This window comes from Pleurodeles waltl, chromosome 12 (genome assembly GCF_031143425.1).
Source record: "Pleurodeles waltl isolate 20211129_DDA chromosome 12, aPleWal1.hap1.20221129, whole genome shotgun sequence".
Taxonomy (NCBI): domain Eukaryota; kingdom Metazoa; phylum Chordata; class Amphibia; order Caudata; family Salamandridae; genus Pleurodeles; species Pleurodeles waltl.
In genome coordinates this window covers 691673946-691691762 of record NC_090451.1, presented here as the reverse complement: position 1 = coordinate 691691762, position 17817 = coordinate 691673946, and the positions used below count along the sequence as shown (strand labels likewise).

Genomic DNA, 17817 nt, shown 5'->3' with positions numbered 1-17817 from the left:
CGCTCCTCTATGGACGCAGCGCACACAACTGCGAGAACAATTAACACATCTGTGACTATAAGAAGGCACCCATGGCTACGAACGTCTGGTTTTAAACCAGAGATACAGCACGCAGTGCTCAATATGCCATTCAATGAAAAACAACTGTTCGGACCAGAGGTGGACACGGCAATTGAGAAACTGAAAAAGGACACTGACACTGCTAAAGCCATGGGCGCACTCTACTCCCCGCAGAGCAGAGGCATTTACAGCACCTTCCGCAAGACAACCTTTAGAGGGGGGTTTCGGGGTCAGGCCACACAAGCCAGCACCTCACAGACAACACCGTCCAGCTACCAGGGACAGTACCAGAGGGGAGGCTTTCGGGGCCAATACAGAGGACAATTCCCTAGGAATAGGGGAAAATTTCAAAGCCCCAAAACCCCTACAACCAAGCAGTGACTCACATGTCACTCATCCCCTCCACACAACACCAGTGGGGGGAAGAATAGGTCAGTATTACCAAGCATGGGAGGAAATAACTACAGACACTTGGGTCTTAGCAATTATCCAACATGGTTATTGCATAGAATTTCTACAAATCCCTCCAAACATACCACCAAAAGCACAGAATTTATCAAAAAAACATTCAGACCTTCTGGAAACAGAAGTTCAAGCATTATTGCAAAAGAACGCAATAGAACTAGTACCAGAAACACAAATAAACACAGGAGTTTATTCACTGTACTTCCTAATACCAAAAAAGGACAAAACACTGAGACAAATCCTAGACCTCAGAACACTAAGGCCCATATTTATACTTTTTTAGCGCCGCATTTGCGTCATTGTTTGACGCAAAAACGGCGCAAACTTGCATAATCCAATTGTATTTTGTAAGTTTGCGCCGTTTTTGCGTCAAAAAGCGGCGCAAATGCGACGCAAAAAAAGTATAAATATGGGCCTAAACACCTACATCAAATCAGAACACTTTCACATGGTCACGCTACAAGAGGTGTTACCATTGCTAAAGCAACAGGACTACATGACAACCTTAGATCTCAAAGACGCGTATTTCCACATACCAATACATCAGTCGCACAGGAAATACCTCAGGTTTGTATTCAAAGGAATACATTACCAATTCAAAGTATTGCCGTTTGGTTTAACAACCGCGCCAAGAGTCTTTGCAAAATGTCTAGCAGTAGTGGCTGCACACATCAGAAGGCAGCAAATACACGTATTCCCGTATCTAGACGACTGGCTAATCAAGACCAACTCACTGACAAGGTGCTCACACCACACAAATCAGGTCATACAAAACCTCTACAAACTCGGTTTCACCATCAACTATGCAAAATCACACATTCTGCCGTGCAAAGTACAACAATACCTAGGAGCCATAATAGACACAACAAAAGGATTAGCCACTCCAAGTCCACAGAGAATTCAAAATTTCAACAAGATCATACAACGCATGTACCCAACACAGAGAATACAAGCAAAAATGATATTACAACTCCTAGGCATGATGTCCTCATGCATAGCCATTGTCCCGAATGCAAGACTGCACATGAGGCCCTTACAACAGTGCCTAGCATCGCAATGGTCACAAGCACAGGGTCACCTTCTAGATCTGGTGTTGATAGACCGCCAAACATACCTCTCGCTTCTATGGTGGAACAGTATAAATTTAAACAAAGGGCGGCCTTTCCAAGACCCAGTGCCACAATACGTAATAACGACAGATGCTTCCATGACGGGTGGGGAGCACACCTCGATCAACACAGCATACAAGGACAATGGGACGTACATCAAACAAAACTGCACAGAAATCACCTGGAACTGCTAGCAGTTTTTCAAGCACTAAAAGTATTCCAACCAATCATAACTCACAAGTACATTCTTGTCAAAACAGACAACATGACAACAATGTATTATCTAAACAAACGGGGGGGTACACACTCACCGCAGCTGAGCCTTCTAGCACAAAAGATATGGCGCTGGGCAGTTCACAACCACGTTCGCCTAATAGCACAGTTTATTCCAGGGATCCAGAATCAACTTGCAGACAATCTCTCTCGAGATCACCAACAGGTCCACGAATGGGAAATTCACCCCCAAATTCTAAACACTTACTTCAAACGTTGGGGAACACCTCAAATAGACTTATTTGCAACAAAGGAGAACGCAAAATGCCAAAACTTCGCATCCAGATACCCACACAGGCAGTCTCAAGGCAATGCCCTATGGATGAACTGGTCAGGGATATTTGCGTACGCTTTCCCCCTCTCCCTCTCCTTCCATATCTAGTAAACAAATTGAGTCAAAACAAACTCAAACTCATACTGATAGCACCAACATGGGCAAGGCAACCTTGGTACACAACACTGCTAGACCTATCAGTAGTACCCCACGTCAAGTTGCCCAACAGGCCAGATCTGTTAACACAACACAAACAACAGATCAGGCATCCAAACCCAGCATCGCTGAATCTAGCAATCTGGCTCCTGAAATCCTAGAATTCTGACACTTAAACCTCACACAAGAATGTATGGAAGTCATAAAGCAAGCTAGAAGACCATCCACTAGACACTGCTATGCAAGCAAATGGAAAAGGTTTGTTTGCTACTGCCATCAGAATCAAATTCAACCATTACACGCATCTCCAAAGGATGTAGTGGGCTACTTACTACACTTACAAAAATCGAACCTGGCCTTCTCTTCCATTAAAATACACCTCGCAGCAATATCTGCATACCTGCAGATTACCCATTCAACTTCACTATTTAGGATACCTGTCATTAAAGCGTTTATGGAAAGGCCTCAAAAGAATTATACCACCAAGGACACCACCCGTTCCTTCATGGAACCTCAACATCGTCTTAACAAGACTCATGGGTCCACCCTTTGAACCTATGCATTCTTGCGAAATACAATTCCTAACCTGGAAAGTTGCATTTCTCATCGCCATCACATCTCTAAGAAGAGTAAGTGAAATTCAGGCGTTTACAATACAAGAACCTTTTATCCACCTACACAAAAATAAGGTAGTCCTAAGGACTAATCCTAAATTTTTACCGAAGGTTATTTCACCATTCCACCTAAATCAAACGGTAGAACTACCAGTATTCTTCCCACAGCCAGATTCCGTAGCTGAGAGGGCACTACATACATTAGATGTCAAAAGAGCATTAATGTACTACATTGACAGAACAAAGAACATCAGAAAAACTAAACAGCTATTTATTGCATTCCAAAAACCTCATGCAGGAAACCCAATATCAAAACAAGGTATAGCCAGATGGATAGTTAAGTGCATCCAAATCTGCTACCTTAAAGCAAAACGACAGCTGCCCATTACACCAAAGGCACACTCAACCAGAAAGAAAGGTGCCACCATGGCCTTTCTAGGAAATATTCCAATGCACGAAATATGTAAGGCAGCCACATGGTCTACGCCTCACACGTTCACCAAGCACTACTGTGTAGACGTGCTATCCGCACAACAAGCCACAGTAGGTCAAGCCATGTTAAGAACCTTATTTCAAACTACTTCCACTCCTACAGGCTGAGCCACCGCTTTTGGGGAGATAACTGCTTACTAGTCTATGCACAACATGTGTATCTACAGCGACGGATGCCATCGAACTGAAAATGTCACTTACCCAGTGTACATCTGTTCGTGGCATCAGTCGCTGAAGATTCACATGTGCCCACCCGCCTCCCCGGGAGCCTGTAGCAGTTCGGAAGTTAGCTTAAGCTTTGTACATTTGTAAATATATTATTTAAACCTTAAATAGGTACATACCTAGTCACTCCATTGCATGGGCACTATTACTACAACACAACTCCTACCTCACCCTCTGCGGGGAAAACAATCGAAGATGGAGTCGACGCCCATGCGCAATGGAGACAAAAAGGAGGAGTCACTCGGTCCCGTGACTCAAAAGACTTCTTCGAAGAAAAACAACTTGTAACACTCCGACCCAACACCAGATGGCGGGCTATGCACAACATGTGAATCTTCAGCGACTGATGCCACGAACAGATGTACACTGGGTAAGTGACATTTTCATTTTCTATACAAAAACCTATTGGCCTAGAATTGTCTCTGAGTGTGTGTTCTTCATTTATTGCCTGTGTGTGTACAACAAATGCTTAACACTAGTCCTTTGATAAGCCTACTGCTCGACCACACTACCACAAAATAGAGCATTACTATTATCTCCTTTTGCCACTATCTTACCTCTAAGGGGAACCCTTGGACTCTGTATGCTATTTCTTACTTTGAAATAGTACATACAGAGCCAACTTCCTACCATGTGCATTATAATTATATCCCTACCAGCTATAGCTCAATCATATTAATCTTCCCAAGCTCTAAGAAAAATCTTCACAAAATGGTTTGGGAAATAGCAATACTGTTGCTGTAGTGTACTAACGTTTACCACTTTGTCTTATAATTGCTTCTCAGACATAAGTTATATCGTCTTTTGCAGGGTAACATGGACCAGGAGAGACTGAAGAAGCAGCAGGAGCTGGCAGCTGCAGCACTATATCAGCAGCTCCAGCACCAACAGTATCTGCAGTTGATGAACAGGTTAGTCCTTGTGGGTGTGGCCAAGTGTCAGTTGCATAGATTACAATCACGATTGAATGATTTACTCCATCAATCACTTTTATTACGGGAAAAAGCTTTTAACTTTACTTGGCTGTGGCCTCCAGTTCATGCTTTTTCCAGCCTGACATAGACACTACAACTGCCCAGGTTTACCCACTCACCGTTCTTTCTGTCAACAGAAGCCCCACCCATCCCAGGACCTACTTAATAAAGGCTGCAGCACAACCGCACAGTAAGCACTCCAAATGCAAGCATGTTTGCACCTCAAAGCACGTTCATACCTCGACTGCACCCAGTGCCACAACCCTTTCCCTCCCCCTGCCCCAAAGATAACACCATCGCTGAGCTCTACACTTGACCCTGGACACTGCAATATACACTGCCACCACTCCAGACCTTTTCTCCTCCCTCTCACCACCGACCTCTTCCTCACTGAGATGTGGCTCAACTTCACTTCTGCACCAGACATTGCCATCGCAATACCCTAAGGCGACAGGATTACCCACCGCACCCTCATCAACAAGCCTGGCTGAGCGATCACCATCACACACAAGGAATCCCTTCAGTACACTACCTCAAATGACGACATCACACCACCCACCTCAACTTCAGCATCCAGACAGACAGCAAAACCATCAGGAGCTCCCTTGCCTACCGTCCTCCAGGACTATGGCCAGCCTTTTGCAACTTGATTGCCGACATAATCGTCCCCCCTTGATATTGATTGCAACAACTACTTTTTTCTCAGCCACCTCAACTTACATCCCAACAACCACAATGGCATCAATATCTACCCGCATGTATTATGCCACCCATGGGGAGCCAATGGAAAATGTATCTGCAGGCCTGCCATTGCAGTCTGCTTGAAAGGGTGCATGCACCCTTTTCACTATAAGTCACTGCACCAGGTCACTCTTAAGTCCCCCCCTATGGTAGGCCCTCCTAGCCCAGAGGACAGGGTGCAAGTACTTGTGTGAGGGCACCCTTGCATGAGCAGAGGTGCCCCCACGAACTCAGCTCCATTTTTATGGACTTCATCAGTGCGGGGATGCCATTTTACACGTGTACTGGACACAGGTCATTACATATGTCCAGCTACATAATCATAACTCCGAACCTAGGCATGTTTGGTATCGAAGAAGATGCCCCACCAGCAAGGACACGACAGACGAGACTACCTTCAAGACTGCCCAAAGAAAAAGGTTTTAGCCTCACACATGGAATCAAGCTCCAATACCAGCAAAGAACTCTTCTACAGTGATAAAGAATTATCCAATTCCTTAGCTGCAGCAAACAAAATAACCCCCTCACAGAAAAACTCTGACAGTCTTGCAAACCTCTATCACAACAAGATTGTCAACATCTAAAGAAACATCTAACCCCAGCCCACAGTCACAACGTCGTCAAGCTGCACAACGACCCTACTACCACCACAGACATCTGACTAACCGAATGGAGCCAGCTCGCCTCACTGGATTCGCCTCGTCTGAATCAATAACTGTCCACTCATGGGCTCCAACCAACCCCTGTCCTCACCAGGTTTTCAACCCAGGCGATGCCAGAATCCTCCATGTACTCGCCACTTTGTTCAGTACCTCCATTGCAATGGCCATTTTCCTCCAGCACCAGGACTGGAAACATGCAGAAGTCATCGCCATACTCAAGAAACCATTGGCAGACCCCAGCAAACTCAACACATACTGACGAATTTGCCTGCTCTTGTTCCCAGCCGAAGTATTAGAAAAGGCTGTCAATCAAGAACTCTCTCTACATCTGGAATGGAACCTCCTACTCAACTCCTCCCAATTCGGATTCTACAGCAACCACAGCACCGAGACGGCTCATTGCAGCTGCCAATGCTATTCAAACCCTACTCGACAGAGGAGAGACTGTAGCTCTGGTCCTTCTAGACTTCGCGGCAGCCACCACACACATCACAAGGCTGCACAACCTAGGCATCCAAAAAGCCACCCTCGGATGAATCGTCTTTTTCCTCACCAGAAGAATGCAAAAGGTTTGCCTTCCCCACTTCACCTCCAAACCAAAGGAAATAACCTGTGGTGTTTCCCAAGGATCCTACCTCAGCCTCACCCTCTTCAACACTTACGACACTTCTGGCTAGCATTGCCAAAAGCCAAGGCTTCAACATCTAATTCTATGCCAGTGACACAACTCATCCTCTCAGGAGACACCACGAACACCAAGGCCCACAACTGCCTGAACTTCCATTACCCTACCAGACACCTCCGCACAGCGTACCTTTCTCTAACTCTCACCCAAATATCCAGCATAGCAGATGCAGAGGTTGCTCCGTCTCCTTCCTACCAGCAAAGACATGGAATGAGCTACCCTTTCATCAAACCGAGCTACCCATCTCTGCCAGAGTTCCAGAAGTCCCTGAACACCTTGCTGTTCGGCTATCAACTGTACCCTGCCAGTGCCAAGGTACCCTCACGGGTGATATACACTGCTCTATAAATCTGATTGATTGACTTCAGGTTCTTTGTTGGTTTGTATAACTGAATTGCAGATTTGAAATAATCTGATCCTTATAACTAAGTAATTGTGTTAACTATCGTTAAGTTTGATCAGCTGATGACGATGGCTGCTAGGAGCACATGCACACAGTTTCAGATGTGTGCTTGAGGAGTGTGCTTGTCTGACAGTACAGTGGGTTCGCAGAAGCTCTGTTGCTCATTTCTTTACAGCACAGAAAATCCCAAGGAGCCCACTTGTCAGCATGTGGGGTTTGAGGGGTGCAGGGGAGTCTTGTACCCACCTCCCAACAGAATTTGCTAGCTGGTGGCTTGGCCCTGGAGGTGGCATGAAAGCACCTTTGGCTAGAGCTTTATAGCATAGGCATCTTTGTAAATAATGTCAGCTAATATTTCCTGAATATTTTGTCACCTTTCTAGTGGATCTGCCATCCTTTTGTCATGTGTATTTTCCCAGTTCAAGCCCATTTTAATCTACGATGATGAAGCCAAGCTTGTTAAACTGCTAAAAATTAAATGGTGTGCAACATCACAACAATTTTATCTGTTACTCCTGGCATTCCTTCCTGCAATTTAAAGTGGCCTAATGTTCTCTTAGCATCTTGGAGGGACAACTGAGTGCTGTTTCTATATTTATCATGTCCATGAACCTTTATTATGAGGTCTCTGTTAAAAAATGTGCACTTGTTATTATACTTTGTCATTAGACTGGTGGAAATACAATTTACCTTTCCTACCCTCCCAGGGAAAATACTTAGTATAGTCCAGTTAATAAAACATTTAAGCAATCTGTTACCACAAATGTTCCAAAGAGCATCAAGTATGATTTCAAATAAAATGCACAACTCTTGACACATGTTGCATTCCATTTGATTGGAAGTGGTCACTTGTATGCCACAGTATCTGAAGGCTCGTCCCCTGTGAAAAAGGTCTTCCCCAACATCTGGTCAGTCATTTAGAAACCAGCGCTGGAGAGGAAGAAGATATTGTACTGTCTACAGAAAAGTAAAGGGCAGCTTTAAAAACAAAAAAAAAAAAAAAAAACACTAACTGCACTTCACAGGTTTCCATTCAAATCCAAGAATCTCTTTGGGGGCAGGGTTAGAATCCAAAATGAACACGCCATGACTGATATTATATTGAATCTTACATGTTTGAATAAGAGGCAAACATAACTTTCTCACTAATGTGCCAAAGATGATACATAAAGAACTAAGGATAGCACTGCAGAATAGTGTTGGTTCAAGAAAAGTTTCAGACCAGAGGTTGTCTGGCATCAGGATTTGAATAGGCTACAGCAAGTCACAATACTACAGGGTATATGCAATACAGCAACGTTTTATTAAAATATCCTAGTGGTTTATCATATAGTCTTAAGACTGGTTGGTAGAACATTATATCTGATGGTAATAGTTGGTTATTGCACCCTGGTGTGACACTTCTGGTTTAAAATGTGAATGTTTTGCCTTTCAGTATTTGAGCTAAAGTTGTGAAATCTTACAGCTGGTAATTGGAGCTGATGGTTGACAGCTTTTAATTTGGTCCACATATTAAGTAGGGAAACCTTTCATCTCTTGAAAGTTGATTAAGTTTAATTTGGTACTTGAGGTAATTAATTTCAGACGTTGGGACAAAGATCCTTTTATGGCTTAATAAAGCTGTGCCACTCAGCCATTATAGGCGTTTCTCAGTTAACATATTTTTCCTTCTGTTAACCTATCAATAATGAAAACCCACTGGAAGTTATCCATGTCATGTATTTTGCTTTGTCCTAACATCTGAGCTGTTCTCAGATTCCTCTGACACTCAAACATTATCACCAGTTTCGAGTAAGAATAAGAGAGGCTCCAACCCTCTTTACCCATGCACTTCTGTCACTTTTTGTGATTGCGCAGTAGGTGTAGTCCTGGGTCCCGGGCCATTTTACCTGTACCCTGGCTTTCCCCAGAAAAGATCTCCATAGTTCAAATAACTTCACTAGGATGAATGTTTTTTGTCCGTGCAATCTGAGGCCCATGGGTGGGGCGGTGAAGTGTTTGGTACGGAATTGTGGTTCTTTTGTTGGTTTGATGCTGCTCATGTTTGTGGTCCCAACCTCCATTTGTTCCCTTTCTCCTTGTCCCAGTCACTGAAAGCCACTTACTTGATAACTATTCTGTTTTTTGTTTTTTGTTTTTTTGCCTGAGTGAAACTAACCCATTTTCAATTTCCTCTGTTGAGATCTTCACCAGAGACCACAAGAGCTAATAAACTTCAACACAAGGCTATGATATTGTGCTTTTTAGAGGGTGACTGGTTTGAAGGTTCAGAAGTCCACCATAACTAGCTAGCAACAAGTACAGTATGTCGTTATTGGGTTGGTGGAGCTCACAATCCATTGAACGTGGCAGACTCTAGTTAGTTCTGGCATCCTGCCTTGATTGCTAGAGGTGTAGAAGCCCTGGAGCTATTAGCCATTTTTTGGTTCATTCTCTTCGCCTGAGCAAAGGCTTGTGCTCTCTCCTGCACACCAATGTATATAGAAAGGGCAATAGGACCAGAGGTAGTCTGTATTGGATTCTTACCTTCTCTACCACACTTTGGCCTGAGTTTTTGCAGTATTTACTAAGCATAAATCTCAAGTTGATTTATCTCATTGGTTAAGCACATATCAATAATATCAGACTTTTTTTTAATTTGTGCAAAACTGGCTCTAGAATTTTGGTTTTTGAGTGATTTCACACACACACAAAAAAAAAAATATATATATGTATGTTCGATGGCATGTGTAGCTGCAGATACACATGCTGTGCACATCACGCCATCTGGTGTTGGGCTCGGAGTGATACAAGTTGTTTTTCTTCGAAGAAGTCTTTTCGAGTCACGAGACCGAGGGACTCCTCCCATTTCGACTCCATTGCGCATGGGCGTCGACTCCATCTTAGATTGTTTTTTTTCCGCCATCGGGTTCGGACGTGTTTTGGGTCGGAAAGTTAGTTAGAATCTCGGAAAAAAACGTCGGTATTGTTTGCGTTCGGTATCGGGTTAGTTAGAACAAATCGACACCGAGTTTTGAAGAGCTCCGGTGGCCCTTCGGGGTTTTTTCGATCTCCTGTCGGGGCCTGGTCGGCCCGGCCACGTGCGACTTCAAGGCTGATGGAACGGACCCCATTCCGCTTCTGCCCAAAATGCCATCACAAGTATCCGTATACAGATCACCATCTGGTCTGTAACTTGTGCTTGTCCCCCGAGCACAAGGAGGATACTTGTGAAGCCTGTCGAGCGTTTCGGTCAAGGAAGACGCTGAGAGACCGAAGAGCCAGGAGACTACAAATGGCGTCCACGCCGACCGGTCAAGATCGTTTCAAGGAGGAAGAAGAAGCTTTCTCCGTCCAAGAGTCGGATTCTGAAGAACTCGACGCCGAAGAAACATCCAAAACCGTGAGTAAGACGTCGAAAATCAAGACTCACGAGAAGTCCACAAAAGCCCAGGGGACGCCACCGCCAACAGGCCATGGCTTAACCCGAAAAATAGGTGACCGATCATCGGCACCGGAAAAAGGGCACGCTGGGGGCGAAGTTGTCGCGTGGGCTCTCATTATCCTAAATGAGACTACTGGATTTCTAGGCAGCAGGATCGATAACGATGTGGGGGACTGAGTCTGACCCACGTGTAAGGAACTCTGTCACCCTAAATCCGGTTGTTGCTCCGGCTAACTAGCAGTGCCTCATTTCTCCCACAGGGAAGAGATGATTGGGCAGCCGAGCACATGACATCTTTGGAACTTCTCAGGGAAGTCGTGGTCACTCAGATCCAAACCAACTCTCTCATTCACAATATGGTCTCGTATACAAATGACAAAGACAGTATAAGTTTTATATAATGTTTTAATAAAACGACTGTATTTTAGATATTAAGGCGTGAGCCGCAATAACCAGAACAATACAACATAGTAGGATTCATATAGTCACCAGGAGAGCAAAACATAAGAATAAAGCTATCATAATTCCTAACCGTTTCTACTCTCCCTCTGCTTGTTCTATTTAGAGCACAGCATGTTAAGCTTCCAGCTTGCCTTTCTGTGCCACTAGGGAGACAGACACCCTCATACCTGAGCAAAGGCCTGTGATCTGGTTCAGCATCTGCAACGAGGCAGTCAGCGTCTAGTTGTGGTTCCCTGGTCAGAATCTCCCTCTTGCATGTATTGGGACAAGGAAGTGATTTTATAACTAACATTTCATCGTGATCACAAAATGTCCCTACGCAGGAATGCCAAGTCTAAACTCCTACCACGTCTATCGGCAATGTACCAGACTGTATCCTTGACTGAAGCACAGAGTGAATATGTTATGAAGAACTCCAGTGCTGAAGTAGGCAAAACAGTGTGATATGAATAAAAAACAACACCGTAGAACTGGCTATTCTGTAAAATAACAGTACGAAGCCTAATAGAAAGCATTTAGAATAAAGGGCACAGAGGCACTAAACTGTTAGCAAATGAATAAAATATATTTAGGGCAAAGTGCACAGAGGCCTAAAGCCTGAAGCGAATGCGCAAAATATACATAAAACTAACCACACTACACCCTCCCCTTGTCGGTAGCAAGTGGTTCTAATAACATAAAAAACATGACCTAAATTTAAACACAACATTTCGACAAGATGAGAAGACAACAAAGTCATAAATTTAGGAAACATGTGACGATAGAACGAATTGCAATATAGTGTCAATTTAGTCGGGGAAAAAAAAAAATCCAATTGTCAGACAGAAGCAATAGAACGTAGAAGCTCCTCCACATCGTGATATGTCAATATCGGAAGATCCACGCCACAAAGTACCATGGAGCAGGTGTGTTCCAAGGCCCCAAAATCATTCAGGGCGGCACCCCGTGTGGTGCCAAGAGAGAGACAAAACCATCTTCCTCCAGGAAGGGAATCTCATAAACCGCTTCACGAAGCAAACACAACCGTAGTGCACAAGTCTGGGAATGAGCCCTAATCGGGAACATCAACAGATCAGGATCGACCACTGGAGAGCGCTGCAGTGAGAGACAGAAAGCCAGTGCATGTTCAAACGAGCACCAAAGGCATCGAAACACGGGTTGCACACAATCCAAAACCGGTCTGAATGACAAAGACCAGTCACACTCCAAATGAGCCAGGAGTGTAGCTCCAAAACGCTGCATCATGCGTTCACGACACAGCTGCGCTGACGGGAGCAGCAATATAGGATCTCGTCGCGGCGGGACAGCCATTGCGAAAAAATAGTAACAATAGCAAAACTCCAGCCAATAAAGCCAAAGTAATTGGGAAACCCCCAAAAATGCTTCTGTAAGGAAATGCCTCCTTGGCATGGTTGCCCCCTGACTTTTTGCCTGTGCTGATGCTATGTTTACAATTGAAAGTGTGCTGAGGCCTGCTAACCAGGCCCCAGCACCAGTGTTCTTTCCCTAACCTGTACTTTTGTATCCACAATTGGCAGACCCTGGCATCCAGATAAGTCCCTTGTAACTGGTACTTCTAGTACCAAGGGCCCTGATGCCAAGGAAGGTCTCTAAGGGCTGCAGCATGTCTTGTGCCACCCTGGAGACCCCTCACTCAGCACAGACACACTGCTTGCCAGCTTGTGTGTGCTAGTGAGGACAAAACGAGTAAGTCGACATCGCACTCCCCTCAGGGTGCCATGCCAGCCTCTCACTGCCTATGCAGTATAGGTAAGACACCCCTCTAGCAGGCCTTACAGCCCTAAGGCAGGGTGCACTATACCATAGGTGAGGGTGCCAGTGCATGAGCACTGTACCCCTACAGTGTCTAAGCAAAACCTTAGACATTGTAAGTGCAGGGTAGCCATAAGAGTATATGGTCTGGGAGTCTGTTTTACACGAACTCCACAGCACCATAATGGCCACACTGAAAACTGGGAAGTTTGGTATCAAACTTCTCAGCACAATAAATGCACACTGATGCCAGTGTACATTTTATTGCAAAATACACCCCAGAGGGCACCTTAGAGGTGCCCCCTGAAACTTAACCGACTATCTGTGTAGGCTGACTAGTTCCAGCAGCCTGCCACACTAGAGACATGTTGCTGGCCCCATGGGGAGAGTGCCTTTGTCACTCTGAGGCCAGTAACAAAGCCTGCACTGGGTGGAGATGCTAACACCTCCCCCAGGCAGGAGCTGTAACACCTGGCGGTGAGCCTCAAAGGCTCACCCCTTTGTCACAGCACCGCAGGACACTCCAGCTAGTGGAGTTGCCCGCCCCCTCCGGCCCCGGCCCCCACTTTTGGCGGCCAGGCCGGAGAAAATAATGAGAATAACAAGGAGGAGTCACTGGCCAGTCAGGACAGCCCCTAAGGTGTCCTGAGCTGAGGTGACTCTAACTTTTAGAAATCCTCCATCTTGCAGATGGAGGATTCCCCCAATAGGGTTAGGATTGTGACCCCCTCCCCTTGGGAGGAGGCACAAAGAGGGTGTACCCACCCTCAGGGCTAGTAGCCATTGGCTACTAACCCCCCAGACCTAAACACGCCCTTAAATTTTGTATTTAAGGGCTACCCTGAACCCTAGAAAATTAGATTCCTGCAACTACAAGAAGGACTGCCTAGCTGAAAACCCCTGCAGAGGAAGACCAGAAGACAACTACTGCCTTGGCTCCAGAAACTCACCGGCCTGTCTCCTGCCTTCCAAAGAACTCTGCTCCAGCGACGCCTTCCAAAGGGACCAGCGACCTCTGAATCCTCTGAGGACTGCCCTGCTTCGACGACGACAAGAAACTCCCGAGGACAGCGGACCTGCTCCAAAAAGACTGCAACTTTGTTTCAAGAAGCAGCTTTAAAGAACCCTGCAACTCCCCGCAAGAAGCGTGAGACTTGCAACACTGCACCCGGCGACCCCGACTCGGCTGGTGGAGAACCAACACCTCAGGGAGGACCCCCGGACTACTCTACGACTGTGAGTACCAAAACCTGTCCCCCCTGAGCCCCCACAGCGCCGCCTGCAGAGGGAATCCCGAGGCTTCCCCTGACCGCGACTCTCTGAAACCTAAGTCCCGACGCCTGGAAAAGACCCTGCACCCGCAGCCCCCAGGACCTGAAGGACCGGACTTTCACTGCAGAAGTGACCCCCAGGAGTCCCTCTCCCTTGCCCAAGTGGAGGTTTCCCCGAGGAAGCCCCCCCTTGCCTGCCTGCAGCGCTGAAGAGATCCCTTGATCTCTCATTGACTTCCATTGCGAACCCGACGCTTGTTCTAACACTGCACCCGGCCGCCCCCGCGCCGCTGAGGGTGAAATTTCTGTGTGGGCTTGTGTCCCCCCCGGTGCCCTACAAAACCCCCCTGGTCTGCCCTCCGAAGACGCGGGTACTTACCTGCTGGCAGACTGGAACCGGGGCACCCCCTTCTCTCCATTGAAGCCTATGCGTTTTGGGCACCACTTTGAACTCTGCACCTGACCGGCCCTGAGCTGCTGGTGTGGTAACTTTGGGGTTGCTCTGAACCCCCAACGGTGGGCTACCTTGGACCAAGAACTGAACCCTGTAAGTGTCTTACTTACCTGGTAAAACTAACAAAAACTTACCTCCCCCAGGAACTGTGAAAATTGCACTAAGTGTCCACTTTTGAAATAGCTATTTGTGAATAACTTGAAAAATATACATGCAATTGAAATGATTCAAAGTTCCTAATGTACTTACCTGCAATACCTTTCAAACAAGATATTACATGTTAAATTTGAACCTGTGGTTCTTAAAATAAACTAAGAAAATATATTTTTCTATAACAAAACCTATTGGCTGGATTTGTCTCTGAGTGTGTGTACCTCATTTATTGTCTATGTGTATGTACAACAAATGCTTAACACTACTCCTTGGATAAGCCTACTGCTCGACCACACTACCACAAAATAGAGCATTAGTATTATCTATTTTTACCACTATTTTACCTCTAAGGGGAACCCTTAGACTCTGTGCATGCTATTCCTTACTTTGAAATAGCACATACAGAGCCAACTTCCTACAGCTTCCGAAAATAGAGTGTATCGCCGAAGGTATCAAACCGAATATTGAAGAGAAGGTGTGAACAAAACCAACACCAACGGCTTTGAAAAAATGAGCAATACCAGCAGTGCTGGATGCATTAAATATACGTCCCACAAGTTCACCGAAGTGACTCGGAAAGTTAGTATTCAAAAGGGACTGTATCTCTGCCGATGACCTTGCCACTTGAAGTGCGTAGGTCTCGCTAGCAGATGTAAGGGCCACCTGCTTTTGAAACAATAAAGCTTTCAGCCGACTCAACTTGTCGAAATCAACCTTGGAAGTAGCAATATGAGACCAGATGTCCGCTACCTCCCTAAATTAAGTAGGGGGAAACAACACCTTCCCGCAGCACGTAGCGGCCTTGTTGACGACAACGACGTAAACTATTCCGGCACGCATGCCACAGCAGCGTTCGCTGTTAAGAACAATGTAACTGCTGTTAGAAAGCACCTGGAAAGTGTTTTTAATAACCGGGACTGGAACTCCCTTCAGATAACAAGCTAAGTTAGCAATCGAAGCGTTACACGCTCCGTGCAAGGACAGCTGTTCACAAACCATGGAATGGCTAACAGAAGCTTCGCAGTCGCTACCGCTAAGAAAAACCTCCCTCAAACCATTAACACATCTGTACTGAAAAGGAAGCTCCCACACCTCGTGTATGTAACTGTCACCCAATAGTTCATATCTACCCAGCGGAATGTGCTTCAAACAAGAAGTAAATTGCAGAGTGGAGATAGGCAAATTAATAACCCCATGAATCAACCACTCAGCTGACGGAATCTCAGCCACCGTGAAAGGCAGTTTCTCCAATTTTTCTATATTTAACATAACATACGTCGCTTCCTTCTTAGCCATCAATTGTTGTTGACGAGTTAAATTAAAGGAGATAAAGATCTCTCTGGCACGAACGTGCTGCCATGGAACGCAACCCGCCTTCAAGGTCTGAAGTGTCCAACCCAGCTGCATGATAGATCGTGTCTGACTCTGCCCATGATATAAAGAAGACATATCCGATTTTATAATGTCAATAGCAGAAGAGACAACGTTGTCAATCGTGTAAACACGGTCAGAAAGGGTATGCCTGCCATTATCAACAACAGACAAAGTCTGCAGCAGATTTTCTTGATCAATCTGCCATAACCGGGCTGCAGCCTCCTGCTGGGAAAGTTTCCAAAACTCATTATACACTTCGTATAAGAACCTTTTTCTCCGGGGCACCTTGGGACCTGATAAGAAATCTTGTAAATCAGTACCATTAGACAGTAACTTGAGGTGTGACTTAACCGCATCCAGCATGGAGTACCTCAACCATTGTTGACAAAGTTTCCCCACGCTGTATGTAGTTATTATATCAGCATGTTCTGGTGAAATGTAACGAGGGTCTGCCCTACTAGTCCTGAACCCCCCTGAAGAGGTAACAAAACTTTGATGACACTGATTAGTGTCTACAGGCCACAATAACCACCCGCCCGGATGTAACGATGAAGCGTTAAGCGTACCATTCTGGACCCAATGCGTAAATTCACTAAAAGTAGCATTCACATAGTGCTGCCAGTTATTTAATTTAGAAGGGACAGGTATACCAGGCAAAGTCAACTCCCTAATCGACGCCAAGCCCAAACAACTAGTCTGTTGTACTGTGTCATTGAGGAAAATCATTTGCACAGGGATAATGCATGCTCTAAACAACGTATCCCTGCCTTGCATCTGCCAATTTTTTTGTACCCCAAACACTTCAAGTCAACAGTCTTCAACCAGTATTCATATCCTTCGACCGAAAGTTTAGATACAAACGAATTTGAATATAGTAATTTAGTATCGGTCAACAAAATTTGCGTATTGGAATACGGTGCCACCTTAAAATAGTAAGACTTAGCATTTCGCTGATCATGCCCAGAAAAATATGCAAATTTATCATTATACATTTTCGAACTCCCTTGTGGAGGAGTCGAGCAATGTTCCCATTGTACATAATTAAATATGGACTTGGGGCTACTCGCTTTGTGAATAAAGTGGTGTCCATAATAGTTGTAGCAAAACATATCACCATGATTATCTCTAAATTGGTAAGCATCTTCATCGTCATAGACAGTATAATATTGCAAATCTTTTAGCATATAATCTACCGTCTTCACATCCCAATCATCAGAAACAATGCCTGGTATGACAATATCATCCATTGATAACTTGAGGACATACGGTATTTGAATCAATTCAATGGGACCATATATATCAAACATTACTTTATCCCACACAATCCCATCCGGAATTGGTATTGCAGAAATGTTCACATTGGATAAGTCTCTTCGAACCATATGAGACGTAAAATGTGGTCTCAACACAGTCTCCACGTGCTCAATGTCTGATCGATCAGGAAGAAAATGACCATGTATTACCAGAAAAAAAGTAACCACAAATCCCAACCATAAAAAAAGTCTCATTATAGCCATAAAAAGCCACAAATAGTTCCAAGGAATAACAAAGTATGTACTTTTAAGCCAACTTAGTAGCTTACGTTGACCTCGGACTGAAGACAGCGAAGACGAAGAGCTGGATACAGCCGCATCCGCGTTGTTGAAGCAGCCAGAGGCAGTTCTTGCAAAAGGTGCAACAGTGAACAAAGAAGCAGATGGAGGTTCCCTCCTAGGTACGCTATAAATCACGTGTTCAGAAACATCAGTAGAACGTACAGCAACTTGATCAAAA

General features: G+C 45.1%; 1 protein-coding gene across 1 annotated transcript in view; it reads left to right on the top strand.

Annotated features, from left to right (window-relative positions):
• The window catches only part of GIGYF1 (GRB10 interacting GYF protein 1), a 656843-nt gene that overhangs the window by 399668 nt on the left and 239358 nt on the right, over positions 1–17817 (top strand). The window contains exon 17 of the mRNA XM_069215543.1: positions 4479–4579. Within this exon, the coding sequence (XP_069071644.1) occupies positions 4479–4579 (101 nt within the window). The remainder of the gene's footprint in view (positions 1–4478; positions 4580–17817) is intronic.